At 34.5% G+C, this 17,423-nt stretch overlaps 1 protein-coding gene across 10 annotated transcripts in view; it reads left to right on the top strand.

Annotated features, from left to right (window-relative positions):
• SSBP2 (single stranded DNA binding protein 2) overlaps positions 1 to 17,423 on the top strand; it is a 322,394-nt gene that overhangs the window by 275,396 nt on the left and 29,575 nt on the right. For all 10 annotated transcript variants that reach the window (XM_025924980.2, XM_025924976.2, XM_025924977.2 and 7 more), the window contains 3 exons: positions 2,452 to 2,500; positions 14,056 to 14,091; positions 15,909 to 15,963. In XM_025924980.2, the coding sequence (XP_025780765.1) occupies positions 2,452 to 2,500; positions 14,056 to 14,091; positions 15,909 to 15,963 (140 nt within the window). The remainder of the gene's footprint in view (positions 1 to 2,451; positions 2,501 to 14,055; positions 14,092 to 15,908; positions 15,964 to 17,423) is intronic.

Consider the following 17,423-nt stretch of genomic DNA (forward strand, 5'->3'; position numbering starts at 1 on the left):
GGGCACCTGGCTGACTCAGTCGGTTAAGTGCCTGACTTTTGATTTCAGCTTAGGTCATGATCTTATGGTTCTTGAGATAGAGCCCCATGCCAGGCTCTGTTCTGGCAGCTTGGAGCCTGGTTGGGATTCTCTCTCTCCCTCTCTATCTGCCTCTCCCCTGCTCATGCTCTCTCAGATGGGCTCTTTGTCTCTCAAAATAAATATATAAACACTTAAAAAAAAATAAAATCCAATGTGATATGAAATACATAGTGTGCTGAGACTAGATTAGTATTTGTCAAATAACTGAAATGTGTAAAAGGTATTGTTATTGATAATGTAATATTTAACATTTAATTTAATGCTGTTATTTAAGTAAAATGTTTAGTTATTTAACATTTAATTTAGCATGTTAATTTAACATTAAATAATTTTTAAATGATAAATAAATATGATATTTAATCTTATACAGTCCTATTTTTAAAATTATGAGATCATTATCAACTTAACATCATTGTATACAAATTTTTGCCATGATTTGTATATAGCATTTTTTTTAGATAGAAAGCATGAAGGTGGGGGAGAGCGAGAAAGGGGGAGAGAGAGAGAGAAAGAGAGAGAGGGAGAGAGAGAGAGAAAGAGAGAGAGAAAGAGAAAGAGAGAGAGAGAGAATCCCAAGAAGGCTCCATTCTCAGCACAGAGCCTGATGTGTGGCTCAATTCCATGACCCTGGGATCATGACCAAGCCGAAATCAAGAGTATGATACTCAACCAACTCAGCCACCCAGGCACCCCTGGATATAGCATATTTTTTGTGCTGTTTTAAGATAAATATTTCCCAATTTCTTTACTATGTTTTATTTAACATCACACAAATTATGTGGATTAACATCAAACAAATAAAATGTTTCACTTGGTAAATACATACCATATGTTTTACCTCACTTTCTGTCCATTAGGACATTGAATCCTGTATGTAAGATCATCTTTCTAAAGTGTTCCTATAATTAAGTGTAAAATCATCATCATCAACCCTATCTTAATGAGGCAACAGGTTCCAGAGACAGTACAAGTACATGTCCCTAACCTTCTCCCTGTGCACAATACTTTGACCAACTCCTCTCTGGCATCTCATTTTCTTCTTTACTCCTCAAGCAGAATAGGAGAAAATTGTATTTGGGTACCCTAATAGAGCCCAGGGAAAGAATTTTCATGTACTTCCCTGCTGTTTACATCCCTGGGGAATTCCAAACAAAATGAAAAACAATTCTAAATAGTCCAGGCTAACATGGGTAATATAGCTAACTTGGACAGCTTCTATCTAACATATGAGAATTTCAGGGTTAAGGTCTCTGCAGTAAGAATCAGGGGACATGTTTTTTTGTTGTCGTTTTTTTTTTTTTTTAATTAAAAATTTCCTCTGTCTTTTTGCTGCAGTTAGAAGGAAAAGGGAATCTTGAGTGACCCTAATTACAGAGGACCTGCTAACAGTAGTCTACTTTTTATCAAGCAGTATTTATTTCGGTATACTTAATACTGAAGCATGAGTACAAGAGACTTTTTCACTTAATTTTGTTTTAAAAGATTCATGTCCTTTTAAGCTATAGAATACAAAACCTTATCCACCACCCTGAAGTGAAGTAATATACTGACGTACATTGGATTAGATTATTTCCTGTTTATCTCAAGATTTACTCTGGCCACTGTCTTGACCTACAATTATGAAAACAAAAAAAGTGATCCCTTTTTTAAAAAGAAAATTGTCTGGGCACCTGGGTGGCTCAGTCAGTTAAGTGTCTGACTGTTGATCTCAGCTCAGGGCTTGATCTCAAGGTCATGAGTTCAAGCCTTGCATTGGGCTCTGCACTAAGTATGAAGCCTACTTTAAATCAATCAATCAATCAATCAATCAATCAATGTAAATTGTCAGTGGCACTGAGAGATAGATTAATACATGTATAAAGTAATCTGATAGTCTATGTGTGTTTTAAAAGAAGTCAAATTTAGTCATCTTTTATGTACATATATATATTTGTAGTTTAGTAAAAGCAATTATTTTATAGATATTGATATTTTAAAAATAATTTCACTTTAATTTTTAATGATATACAGGTGGCAGTTATCTTTGTGTCATAGGATTATACTTTATATTTATTTCATAATTAGTAATTTTTACCCATGTTTTTACTGTTACAGGTGATTATCACTTTTAGTGGTTATTACAGTAACTGAACTTAAAATAAAATTGGACCGACACAAAGTAGTTTGATTTGGGAAGAAAACTATATTGTGAAATGATCAAAATTTTTGATTTAAGAAATAAAAAATTTGTGAAAATACAGAGTAATTTCAGTGCCGACCTAGAACTGCATGGTAACTAAATTGTAAATGTTATATTTTATGATTTGTTATTGCTTATTGTGAAAGATTCAAAACATAAGTTAAAATTTCATTGATCATATTGTCTTATAGGGGTCCAGGTGGTGGTAGACCTTGGCCAAACCCAACAAATGCCAATTCAGTGAGTATATATATATTTTAATTTTCTTTGCACTTTCTAGCATTGAACAACAAAAATCCTGTTGCTTTTGAAAGCCCTGCAATTGGTTATATTAACTTTTTTTAAAAAGTAATCATTCAAAAAATATATTTCACATATATATTTTTAAAATATGTATAATTTTTGAAATGACGAAGTTTTTTACTTCACAGTCTAATGTAAACATGCATTCTATATGGATAAACAGACTTCAAAATTAAAATAGAAAATGTGATTTAGGTATACCACAGTAGCCTATATTTATTATAATATATATTTATCATAAATGATTTGATCTTCTAAAATAATTATGGTAATCACTAAGTTGCCAGATAACCTCAATCTCTATCAGAGTTATTATGATTGTATTTATTATACTAGTTACACCTAGGTTTGCTCTCTCACTATTCCTGGAGGCAAGTGCGCATTTGCCCTGTCCCTATTGGCTGAATTGGTGTTCCTACACATCTATCTGTGTATATGACATGCTGTGAATTTTCCTTACATGTTTTGTCATAGTGGTTTAACTGCACAAATATTTTTCTCTCTTAATAATAACACATGAATATATGCATAATATGAAAATTAAGCTTTCAGTCTTAAAATTAATATGATTTAATTTAATGATCCTGGTAATATTTTCCCTTCTTGACTTTGAACCCTTGAGTTTCTTCAGTATAGAGAGAGTTCTGCAGTGTACCTTTGTGTAGTGTGTGCACTGCACAAAGGTTCCTGACTCAAGGAAGTTGGTAGGGTACTAAAATACAGATTGTGCTCCACTTGTAAAGTCTATGAGTATCTGACCCAGCAAGGATGCCTTTTGCTAATATGCACAGAGGTACGCCCATTGACTAGCAATGACCTTAATGCTAAATAAACATGAAACGGATCCAATGTTTAAGGTTAATTTAAATTTCAAGAAAATGTGAAGTGAGGTATATGTGGTATAGAAAGAATTATCCTAAACTTATAGCTATTCTAAAGCTGAATCACTTTCTCCTCAAGTAAGCAATTATCATATTTTTAGAGAAAAAAATAATTTATATTATCTTCCTGTCTCTTAGTTTTAATAGCTAATTGAAATACAATTTGGAGTGGAGAGAGTGATAATTTTGCTTACATTTGGATCTTCAGTGTACTATTTAATCTTAACCAATCTTTCTTTTTTTTTAATTGAAATTTTTAAAAATATTTGAGAAAGTGAGTGTGAGCAGGGGAGGGGCAGAGAGAGGGGGAGAGAGAGAGAGAGAGAGAGCGCGAGAGAGAAAGAGAGAGAGAATCCCAAGCAGGCTCCATGCTCAACACGGAGCGTGACGCGGGACTCAATCACATGACCGTGAGTGACATCATGACCCAGGCCAAAATCAAGAGTCGGTCTTCCAGTCTACTGAGCCACCCAGGCGCCGTTTAGCAAATCTTTCTAAAATACTTTTTATCCAGATTATGTTATAATGTGAATGTGAATTCTTTCCTCTTCCAAAATTCTTTTAGTTTGCTTATATCCTTTTGGAGAGTTTACATTTCTATTTGCTTCTTGCTACATGCCTTTCAAATTCATTCAAGATTTCACTTTAAAATGGCATCTGGCTAGCAGCTCAACATACAGTTCTTTCAACTCCCTATTAAAGTACCCATAAAGGTACAGGAAAAAACAATTTTTTATAATACTGAAAACTGACTCTTCCTATTGCCAGAATCTGGAAAGACTTTCTATTCAGAATCTGCATTTCTGTCGAAACTGGATTAAAAAGCACAATTAATGGCACACCTTAACTATGTGAGCCTTCCCACCTAGAAGCAAGAAGACTCTTCTCTCCTTCCTCACTGTCAGCTCTATCAGTTATCCCTCTACTGCCCCTTGCAGACAGCCACGTGTAATTCACACCCGCCCCAGCCTTCCTCCAGCATTACCTCCTTTTACACACTCATCTGGAGACTCTGTCCTCCAAAAACTACTTGGGAAGGTGAGCAGGATTTGATACTGAGGATGGTGCATTGTACCAAGCAGGTATATTATCCAAGTAAGAGTATTGGATAGAGGCAGAGATGAGGAGAGATTTCTGCATTCTGCTCATGTTTAGTTTTGATGCACTCCACCTCTTCAGAATTTCATGGAGTGAAGCACTGTGGATAGGAGAACATACTATATTGGGTCAGCAGGTCTGCATTACTTTAGACCCTGAGAAACACTAGGGTAGGAGATATGCATATCAAACTGCCATCCTAAGTCAGTATGAAATGGGCATTTGACTAGCATACATGTGAGAAATAGAGTTGAAAATAATCCCTTGTGTTAATATATATCACGTGTGGATACATCTCCCCCTCACTGAAAGAAATGTGAATAGGGAGGGGCGCTTGGATGGCTCCGTCGGTTAAGTGTCCAATTTCAGCTCAGGTCACAATCTCATGGTTTATGAGTTTGAGCCCTGCGTCAGGCTCTGTGCTAAGAGCTCAGAACCTGGAGCCAGCTTCTGATTCTGTGTCTCACTCTCTCCCTGCCCCTCCCCCACTCATGCTCTGTCTCTCTGTCTCTCTCTTTCTCTCTCTCAAAAATAAGTAAGCATTTTAAAAAAAAAAGTGAATGGGGAAAAAAAGTAGGGAGGGCCCAAAGCTTTCTTTTCAGAAACGGAAAGGGGGTCATCATCCTGAATACAGAAAGGCAAAGTGTTCCTCTGAGAAATGATTTATTATGAGAACAAGAAAAAAAATAATAAAAAAACTGATGACTTTTCTGGGAAAAACATAAGGCTTAAATGAAACAAAGCAAAAACAGTTTAAGAGGGATTTTTTCTCCCTAAATGCTATCGATTATATTCTAGTGACAACTTACCTATACTGTTTTGATTTCCAAGTTCTTTAGACTTCTTGTCCATGTGTGTAATTACAAATACTTTTTGTTTTTTATCAATACAATAAGTCTCTGACTCTTGAGGGTTGCATATTAAAGTGGTTAGTTGTTTTGTTTTTTGCTGTTTTCCAATATGTCTTATATTTGTTTGATCTTATATACTTTTTTTTCATTTTAAATGTTTATATCAAAGTAACCTTAGATTTATAGAAAAGTTACAAGAATAATACAAAGAACTTCCATACAGGCTTCATCCAGATTCCCAAGTTATACCACTTTTGCTCTATGATTTCTTCTCTCTGCATGTACATATTTTTTTCTGAATCATTTGAGCTGTATTTGAGTTGCTGACATGATGACCCTTTATCCCCAAATATGTCAGTGCATGTTTACTAAAAACAAATACATTATCTTTCATAACTACAGTAAAGATCAAAATTAGAAAGTAAACATTAATGTAATGCTGTTCTCTAATCTGCAAACCTCACTCACATTTCCCCAATTGTCCCAATAATGTGTTTCATAACAAAAGAAAATCCCAGTTCACTTGTTACATTTAACTGTCAGGAGTTTTTGTCTTTAATCTAGGACAGTTCCTCAACTTATCTTTTTCTTAACCTTGCAGTTGTGTTTAATGCAAATCAGTTATATTGTAGAATATGCCATAATTTGGTTTCATCTCATGTTTCCTCATGATTATATCCAGGTAATACATATTTGGTAGGAATACCACAGAAGGAATGTTGTGATTTTCTCAGTGCATCATTTCAGGAAGCATGTGATAAAGATTTGTCCCATTGCTTTTACTGTTAACTTTGTTCACTTAGTGAAGGGTGGTGCTTGTCAGGTTTCTCTTCTATAAAATTACTGTTTTTCCTTTTGTAATTATTAATTTGTGGAGATACACTTTGAAACTACAGTAAATAAATATCCTCTTCTTCCTCATACTTTCATCTGCTACTTTCGGCATCCATTGGTGATTCTTGCCCCAAGTGTTTTTTTGCTATGTTGGTTGCCAAATGGCTGTTTTCTGTCTTTCCGTCTTCATTTATTAATTGACTCTACTACAGAGTTTTTCTTTCTTCATTCATTCATTTATTCATTCACTGTATATCAAATATATCTGTGGACTCGTTTTATCCAGTAGGTTTTTGATGCTAAAGTCACTCCAGATTTAGCCAATAGGAACCCCTTCAAGCTGGATCATGTGTCCTTTTGACATGTTTCCGTTATTTGAGCATTTTGAAACTCCTCTTGTATTTTCCCAGTGTTGGCTCTGAAACAGCCATTTCTTTAAGGAGCCATAGTTCCTTTAAATGGAGAGTGGTATGTAGAACCCATCAGAGTGATACAGATTCAAGAGCCTCCCCACAGAAATAACTAAGATACAGATGGATGTTCATACACATTCCCATACACATGTATATCTTTCTGTATCTATCTATGTGTACTAAAACCATTAGTACACACTATTGCTTCAATTTCAGTACAACACAACAGGATATATTGTAGACTTTCTGCTTTTTTACTTCTTTGAAAGTAAGAAATATGCCTACCATTATGTACAGTATATTCATTTATTTGCTTAATCTTTATAAATCCACAGTTTTTTGTTATAAAAGTATTTTAATCAAAAATGTTTTTTGTACCCTTTTACATGACAGTACAAAAAAATTTTTTAAGGAAAATTCATGTTTTTAATTCAGAATAGAAGTATGATTTTTCACTTTTAACTTCCTTTGACCTGAGCATTACAGTGTTAGCCTCAGATTCTTATTTGGAAGTTTATTTACAAATCCACCAATGAATTTTCCTTTTTTATATTTTTCAAGAGCTGTGCACTTGAGTTTAGTTATGTACCACATTCTAATCATTAAGTAGCAAGCACTTTTATTGAAAATATCTTAATTATCTTTGTCTGGAGAGACTTTTAATTATAAGGTACAGAAAAACAACCAAAGTAGGCTCATATTGAGAGCATATCACTGGATTATGTATCTAAAAAGTACAGATATAAATTTATTTTGGGGCACATTTGATTCCAAGGGTCCAGATCATGCCATCAGCACCTGGTCTCTATCACTTGCCTTTGTTTTCCTTGCCGTGACAAGAAGGCTGTGTGGAGCTCCAGACTTATATCCTCAGAGCTCTCAGTTGAGTACAAAAAAGCACAACTCTTTATCAGGTAAATAGAGGTATTGGGAATAACCAGCCAAACTAGATTTGTGTAGCTTGGGTCATATGTTCATTCATGAATTATAACCTGAGGGTACAGTGCTCTTTCAGCTAGGTCAAGGTCACACATATCCACTCCCCGAGCCCCACCCAAACCACATGGAAAAATAAGAGGTATGGTTCACCAAAGAAAATTCAAGGAGTTGTCAGCAAAAGAGGATATAGGCAAAACAAATGTTCAGTATAGCATTGTAGTAATCAACTGTATTATTGTGACAGGAAAAAGAAAGAAGAAACCCCTTGAAGGGAAAAAAATGACAATCTATTATAGTGATTAAACCCAAGGGAAATACAAATATCTTACTCCAGAAGGCTCTGCTCTAAACAAATGTATGCTTTTTTTTTTTTTTTTTTCAAAGCACTAAAGGGGCTCTTGGGTGACACAGTTGGCTGAGTGTCCAACTCTTGATTTCAGCTTAGGTCATGATCCCAGGGTCATGGGATTAAGCCCCACACTGGGCTCTGTGCTGAGCATGGAGCCTTCAGTTTCTCTCTCTCCCTCTGGTCCTCTGCCCTGCTCATTCTCTCTCTCTCTCTCTCTCTCTCTCTCTCTCTCTCTCTCTCTCTGTCTGTCTGAAATAAATTAGGGGCACCTGGGTGGCTCAGTCGGTTAAGTGTCTGACTCTTGATTTCAGCTCAGGTCATGATCTCATGGTTCTTGGGATTGAGACCTACCTCAAGCTCTGTGCTGACTGCATGGAGCCCACTCTGGATTCTCTCTCTCCCTCTCCCTCTGCCCCTCTCCACTTGATGCATGTGCATTCTCTCTCTCTCTCTCTCTCTCTCGTCTCAAAATAAATAAATAAACTTTAAAATAAATTTCTTAAAAAGCACTGAAGAATAATAGAATATTTTCAACTTTACAGTGGCACAGATAATGTCTTAATGTTATCCTCTCTGGTTTCTAGTAAACCAGTCCTTCTAAGGTAGTTTTAAACTTCACAGTTGAAGAAAGTTACTTAACAAAAATGTTGCTAATCATTAAAAACAAACAAACAAACAAAAACTCGGGGACACCTGGGTGGCTCAGTCCATTGAGCATCAAACTCTTGATTTCAGCACAAGTCATGATCCCATAGTTTGTGAGATTGAGCCAGCATCAGGCTCCACATGCAGTGTGAAGCCTGTGTGAGATTCTCTCTCTCCCTGTTCCCCTCCCCTGCTTGTGCTCTCTCTCTCTCTCTCTCTCCAAAATTAAAAACAAACAAACAACTCCAAATCTCTAGCTACTTTGCTCTTCCCCTGCTCCCACACCACTGTCATGGATATTAGGAGTCAGAATATATTTTAGAATATCTGAATTATCAGTCACAGCTCTTGAATTATCAATCTCTTGAATTATCTGTATAAAGGATTCTTCTAATTCTGTGATTCTGATCTTTAGCTCTTTGATCTTATCTTCTACATCTGCATTTCATCTTTCAATTCATGTTAATGGTTATTTTGTATCCAGGGGAAGGAGGTGATTAATTAGATTGGAAGAATTTGGACACTAGAGGTAGAGAAAATTTTGTGGAAAACTAACAGAGGAAATACCAAAAATGTTTGAGGAAAAATTATTAGACTGTTAGCTGATAGGGAGAAAGATTGTTTGGGAAGGCATAGAAGGTGACAAAACTGAAAGGCAAAAAAGGGAGCCCTGGTGTGTACAGGGCTTTGGAATGGAGAAATCTGAAATTTATCACCTATATGGGAGGGAGCTATGTTTTAGGAAGATAGTTTATAAAATGGATGAAAAATAGGGAAATGAAGTTAGGAGATAATAGTAATGGCCTTTATAAAATGTTATCAGACCCTGAGGTAGAGTGGTGATCAAAGGAATAATGAGGATGCATTTCACACATAGAATAAAAAACACCTGATGACCTTGAATTTGGGAATAAAGAGAAAAAGCTGAAGGTGATTTCAAGTCTTTGAATTCAGGTATCAGGGAGAATGGGAAAACACAAACTCAGCTAGAAATACAAGAGAAGGAAGTTTAGACGGTAGATGGTGAGCTTTGTTTTTGGAATATTAAATCTATCACTAAATATAATAGAATCCTAGATCAACTGTTATGTCCAGCACAGAATGGAAATGTATTCAATTGAAGCTTTATCTCTAGTTCTAATCTCTAGTAAATTCTTGATCTGTATTTCTAAAAATCTGTTGATCGGTCTACTTCACTGTGCACTAGTGCTTTAAAATTCAACATGTCAGATATTTCCCCAGACTTGCCCCCCTTCCTGAATTCTCTACACATGAATTAGTGGCACCATCATTCACCCACTCACCAAGTTGGAAACCTAGGTATTACCTTAACTTTTGCCTTCCCTTGTCTACCTCACCTAGTTCGTCACTGTGCTCTGCCAAGTACATTTGTGAAGTCTTTCAAACTTTCTTACTCCTACTTATCTTAATCAGTGCTTCCTAGAACACTCTATCATCTCTTGCCTAGACCTTTTGCAATAGACTCTTAACTTGTATTTGTATTCTGTGATACCTCTAGGGTTATCTTACTAAAATATAAATTGGAATATGTCTCTCTAAAACCTGTGACTTCCTGTTTCCTACAGTATAAATTCAACAGTCTGACCATATATGCTTATCATTTATTTCAGTTTCCTGTAAGTACCACATTATAGCAGCTGGGTAAAATTATATGCCATTTCCCTAATAATCTATGTACTTTTATATTTTGTGTTTACTTCTTTCTTTCTTTCTTTCTTTCTTTCTTTCTTTCTTTCTTTCCTTCCTTCCTTCCTTCCTTCCTTCCTTCCTTCCTTCCTTCCTTCTTTCGATCCTTCTCTTTGTCTTTCTGGTGATAATCTATTCTCTATAAGTCATCTATCCAGCTCAAATATGTCTTCTGTACCCACATAGTTCTTCTACCTATATTGTTATATTTTATGTCACTCACACTAGACTGTCAGATGCTACTAGTAACTTTCAAGAGTGTGTGTTCAGTAAAGTGCTATCAGGAGTAGCAGTCCAAATGATCTTTTTCTTTTAATGAGGGCATCAAAAAATATGAAGTAGAAATAGTGACTATAAGCCAAAATTAAAGACTTTGTCAGGACAAACATGGAAAAAAATTGAACTACATGAAGTAACAATTTTTTAAAGTATTTTTAAATGTTTAAAAACTGTGTTTAACTGTGTTTGAAGGAACCATGAAGGAGAAATTTAAAACTATAAAAGGAGCAAGGTGTTAGGAGGATGAGATGGGGCTAGCTTTGGAAGCAAATAGAAAGATTATCTTTTTTTCTACGTGGACGAATGGATGAAAATTTCAATCTATTTGGAGTGTTGAGTTGAAGATGAAGGTATAGTAAGAATTTGATAGCTTTAACATATGACACAAGGGCAGACTACCAACTCACCATTTTATAATCACCATGACAGCCAGCTCAGAAAGTCACTTGTTAAGTATTCAGGAATTTTTTGAGTTAATTGTTAAATCATTGGTAGCTTACAAATAATCCAGGGAAGAAATTGGCAAAAGACATGAATAGACACTTCTCCAAAGAAGACATCCAGATGGTGAGCAGACACATGAAAAAATGCTCAACATCACTCATTATCAGGGAAATACAAATCAAAACCACAATGAGATAACCATCTCACACCTATCAGAATGGCTATCATTAACAACTCAAGCAACGAGAGATGTTGGCGAGGATGCAGAGAGAGAGGATCTCTTTTGCACTGCTGGTGGGAATGCAAACCAGTGCAGCTACTCTGGAAAACAGTATGGAGGTTCCTCAAAAAATTAAAAATAGAACTACTCTATGACCCAGCAATTGCACTACTAGGTATTTATCCAAGGGATACAGGTATGCTGTTTTGAAGGGGCACATGCATCCCAATGTTTATAGCAATGCTATCGACAATAGCCAAAGTATGGAAAGAGCCCAAATGTCCATCGACGGGTGAATGGATAAGAAGAAGTGGTATATATATTCAATGAAATCTTGCCATTTGCAACTACGTGGATGGAACTTATTCTAAGTTACACTAAGCAAAATTAGAGAAAGACAAATATATGACTTCACTTACATGAGGAATTTAAGATAAAAAACAGATGAACATAAGAGAAGGGAAGCAAATATAATGTAAAAACAGGGAGGGGGATAAAACATAAGAGCCTCTTAAATATAGAGAACAAACAGAGGGTTACTGGAGGGGTTGTGGGAAGGGGGATGGTCTAAATGGGTAAGGGGCATTAAGGAATCTACTCCTGAAATCATTGTTGCACCATGTGCTAACTAACTTGGATATAAATTAAACAATAAATAAATTTTTAAAATTAATAAATAAAAATTAAAAAAAGAATCATTGGTAGCTTGAAATATTTCATGTGGGAATATTCATACCACATAAATTGATAAATGCTACAGATTGGGACCTTTTTCTCCCCTGAATTTATTCGGTTTATTGGCACACCACAGAATGCTTCTGGGCTTCCATGAAGGCTGAGCCAAAATGCTTCCAGTTATTAGTGAAGACTAAGTAGAAATTGGAGAACATGATTATATTTTGGACCTTGTCCCTTATTTTGTGTTTCTCTCTGGTAAATCTCTACTGTGAAATAGAAAAGGTGGCTAGGGGATGATCAAAGAGATGGAAACTAAGTAGGCTTTGAGATAATGAATTTAAAATATTGGAAAGAGAAACAAAATGCTGACAGTGGCATGGGGGAGTGGCAGAGACAATTTAGCAGGAAACTAATAAGGAAATAATGGACTTACAGGAAATAAATACAGAAATAATAGGGAAAACATGGAGGAATTGTAATGGAAGAAGATTCTTGTTGGAATATAGAATAATATATTTGTGAGTGTCATGAGGAATAAGAAAGATTGTCAGGCAAAGGAGTTGTTTAGATCTCTGTGTAAAGAGTTCTGGGATGTTCTCATACTCACAAATGGAGGAGAAGGAAGTATATTGTGAAATGAAGGAAGGCAATAAAGTATAAATTCCAAAGATTTAAAGGGTGGTTAGCTCATATGTTAAAGTTGGTAAAGAATGATGGTAGACAATAGAGAGAGGCAGAAGAACATGAGCATGATGCTAAAGTTATAAGGAGATGAAAATTGGAGCCAACAGATAAGGTAGTGATTTGGAGAGAGTAAATGCATATGTTTAAAATAATAAGAATCAGAAGATGGATGGTGGATCATGCACTAACAGCGGCCCAAGAGAGCAAAGTTGATTTCTAGCACCGAGTTTAGTGTGTACTGGCCATCAGATCTCACTGCTCATAGTGGAAGTAATCCCCATCATTAGTGATACTGGGCAGCCTGGTAAGGACCCTCTGCAGGGATGAATTAGCCATAGGCAGACCAAGCAGGGGCCGCAGAGGCATGTGGTCTGTGCTTAAGGCAAAGCGTGGACACCAAACAACAAGGAGACAATTTTCAAATAACTTAGAGGAAAATCATAACTTTGTTATACTTCCTTCTTACTGTATAGTTTCATATTATTTTTATGTTTAATTATATGGAAGGCGTTGGGCTAGAAGGAGGGTTTAGGGTAAAGGAACTATCATCTTTTCACTACTGTAATGGTCCTAATCTGGCTATGTACCTGCAAGAAGATAGTAGTTTATGGCTTTTTCTAGAACAAGACAAAAATATCTCCTCTGGATGTGCAGATTCTTCATGCAAGTGAGCTAATGAGCTTCTTTGAAAAAAAAAATAAAATATTCGGATTTAGCTTTCTTTATTAATATCAACACTCAAGTGTTTAGTTTTTAAATATCTGTTTTCTACTTCTCATTTTTAAAATTATAATAGCAATGTTGTATTAATACTATGTAATCTCTAGAAAAGAGTTTGGTTAAGAGCTTGATTTGAAGGGAAGGAGAGAATTTGTTATCCATATCTGATCCCCACAAGTTAGTAGTCTTTGGAGACTTACATTAACGAAAATGTTTTGCATTTGTTATATTAGTTTCTAGTAGCTAATTAGAAAGGAAAGGGGGGAAACATGAGGTCTATAGATCAAGTACTGACCTGTACCACATGAATGTAGTAGCCTGAAACCCATCTTAAAAATAATAATAATGCATCCCAGAATGCACATAAATTGGAAGTTGTATCTGTAAAAGCTATTAATTTGAAAAACTCTGGTTTCTGGTTTTTCACTGCACAAATATATATCTTTCTAATTACAGAATAAGTGTCATTAGTATCAAGCAGTGAGTATAACTGCTCTAAAATCAGTATAACTTAAAGCTAGAAATCTAAATTTCTCTTGACCTAAATCCACTCTTTTTTATAAATTCAAGATAATGTTGCATTTATTCATTTTCCAGCACTTAGACAGATATAAACGGCTTTATTCTTTATCATCCTTTGTGATACATTTTAAAACTTGATAAAAGTCAGAATATAGATTCATTGTAGGTAAGTTTCCGTATTGTCACATGAATCAAAATATATATTTCTTTGTCCTATTCGTGTTCCAGATACCATACTCCTCAGCATCTCCTGGGAATTATGTAGTAAGTACATTTGGGATTGTTTGCTCATAAGAATTGATGTTATGTTTTATTTGGGCAATGAAATAGTTGTCCAGATGTTAAGAAGAGCCCCTGTGTATTGGCCAAGAAGTGAACATCTGATATGTATTGAGTTTTTCGTCTGCCAACCTCAGTACATATGTTGATGTTCATTAGTGAGACAGTTATCAATCTGGCCAAAATTGCCCTGAGTACTGTGTTTTACTTTAGCATATGTTTCTGTAAACCAATACAATACACTCTGTCCAATCATGAAGAAAGCCATACCCAGTTACACAATGCCAAGCTTGAATTTGCAGTTCTCCAGGAGAATGAGGTACACCCCCTCCCTCATACCACTCACCACACACAAAGTTTAGGAAGACATTAAACTGTTTCCTGATCACAAAGGGAATCATATCGCAGAATAATGACTAGTCATTTGGGGGCCGGGGGCTTTTTTATACTTTGATATTGAAAGCACTTATTTTTCTTCTTATCATTATTTAGTACATGTTAAAATTTTCCAATAATTCATTTACACCTAAAGTCAAGTTAGTAGGTTTTACATGAGCTCTTGAACTTACAAATGACCTTTTAACCCTCATAACATTATAATCCTTGCTACATCTCAAGGCCACCATGGAAGATAAATTGTTATAATATTTAGGAGTAAACGCCTAACAGAAGAGCAAAGATAAAATGGTAAAAAGGAAAATCTTTCCTAAAGAAATTTTCAGAGGTGGTGGCTAACTGGGGTAGGAAAAAAGGAGTGCTTAAGAAGATCAATGAGCATTTTACTCTCCGTAGAAATAGTGTTTTATGAACATAGTAAAAAGCACATGCTGTTTTGGACCTGTGAACTTAGTGCTCAATGTTCTCTTAAGCTATACAAACTAAGAGGCCTAACATTTTTCACATTCTCTATGAAACAAAAATGAAAGTAAATGTGGGTAAAACCTATTTTTTTCTCAAATCACTGAAGAATAAGCGTAATACATAGTTTTATGAAATTATAGAATTTTATCTGAAAGAAAATTTAAGTTGCTTATTAAATAGCAAATATATATATATATATATATATATATATATATATATAAAATCTGAAATAATTAGTGCGCTATGTCTACACCTTCAGAATGAAATACAAATTTATCCACTTAGTAATTTATACAGATTACTTTAGAGCTAACAAATTCTAAAACCCTTTACCTGAATTGGTTGTCTGAAATAACTGAGTTAACCTTAGAATCACCTAATTTCCATTTCCAGTTGATTAGTAACCCACAGCATTAGTCAATGTTGCCCCTCATTTCTAATTGATATGATAGCAGAAGGTTCCAAGCTCTGGAAGTGTTACAGTTGATACCAATAGAAAAAGAAATAGCATCAATGTATTTTTTAAGCATATGAATATCTTTGAGTTTTTAGTTTCCTATAAAAAATGATGATACAAAATATAAGAAAATTATAGTCACAGATACACATGAGTGATTCTGTTTTATGGATTTGTAAAGGCCCCAATAAATGGTTTCTCCTTAACCTCATTATACCTAATATGATTAAGTCCTGAATAGTACATCAGTGTTACAGGCTCATTGTTTTTGGAAACTTATTAAAACAATCTTAACATATTTAAGCTAAATCATATCTTGCATAATAGTGAAATGATTGTGCATTCAAAGAAAATAAATTATGGAGAAAATTCCTCTGTTATTTTCAAATTGGACTATTATAGATAAGCCTAACTTTTCTTCTGTTTTTCCTTACATTGTTTATGAAATGCCTTATTTTTACTGAAATTTTGTATAATTATTTAGGGTCCTCCAGGAGGTGGAGGGCCACCAGGAACACCCATCATGCCTAGTCCAGCAGGTATTGTAATCACACCAACCACACGGGCATTTGATTATTAGAATAAAACCACAAAATATAGAAATTGTTATGATAGTCAGTAGTATTCATTATCTCATTGATGGTAACAGGAAGTAGACTAGAGGTAGCAAGTAGGAAGAAGTAGTGTTCTTAAAAATAACTGTTGTCCAGTTACTTTAAGTCTGTAGAAAATTCCTGTCGTGTGAGTAATAGATATAATCAGATTGCAAATGGTGTTGATCTACATGAATTGCCCAATAATTTATCTGACACAAAGATTCTTTGAGACTCTGAAAAAGAATCCAAATCTCACAACTTAGAAAAATTCTGCATAACACATGAAATACATGGATGGATCCGTGTAAAGCCAATGGATTAGCTTTAATCAGACCCACCAAATCTATTATCTCACTAAGATATCAATAGATATCAATATGCTTACATGTCCATATGTACTTATTAGCTAATAAATTCACTGTGTACTGGAGGAAGATTTTTTTCTTTTAATATTTTTAAACTAAAATGCCTCAGTATTTCTGTGATCATTGAATATAATGATTTTAAATAGCTTTATCCTTTCTTTTCAAGACTTTAATATAGACTATTAAATGTGTTGCTTCTTGAGGACTATAATGGTGGAAGTTTACATTGGTACACCCCTCCTAGAAACTGCTCTGGCAACATGTATCAAGAGCCATGAAAAAGTTCATATTCACTTTTTTCTATCATCCTGCTATGAGAATAATTAGAGATACAACCTGAGATTTATGTAGAGGGTGCTCATTTTTTTATAGTTAATAGTGAAATAGTAGGCACAAACCTAATACAATTTTAGCAAAAGTAATAAATTAATTTTTAGGAATATAATGTAGCCATTAAAATTATTATCAAAGAATTGTTAATGACATGGAGAATAAATGTTCATGATTCAATTTAATATGATTACAATTTTATTGTAAAATATATTTAATACAAAAATGTAGAAAGACAAAGAAATAGGCTCTAAGGCTTTATCAGTGTTAACCTCTGGGTAATGAAGGAGATGGGAGATTTTTATAATAAAAAAATACTGAATTATGTTGCAATATTAAATTCATATGTTCTTAGCTGGTTTGTTGAAATCTAAGATGTGTGGAAGCTTGAACTTAACTATCATTGATCATATCAATAAATAATAATTTTTAATTTTTGAATCTTCTTAATTTTGAAAAAGCATCAATCTGATAATTAACACAAAATTTTGCTTTGCTTCACTACTGATTTGGAATATAGCATAAATATTTCATGGATCTCTGTCCTCAGAGCATCTTCATTGAAGTGAAACAATTCATTCAAGATAGAATTAGGCGAATTGAACATCTTGCGCACATTTACATTCTTATATGTGAAGTTAATGTTTAATTTATGAAGGTAGCATGTGATTAATAAACACTTCACCACAATATAAATGAAATTTTTTG

This window comes from Puma concolor, chromosome A1, assembly GCF_028749965.1.
Source record: "Puma concolor isolate L17-30 chromosome A1, mPumCon1.1.hap2, whole genome shotgun sequence".
Classification (NCBI taxonomy): Eukaryota; Metazoa; Chordata; class Mammalia; order Carnivora; family Felidae; genus Puma; species Puma concolor.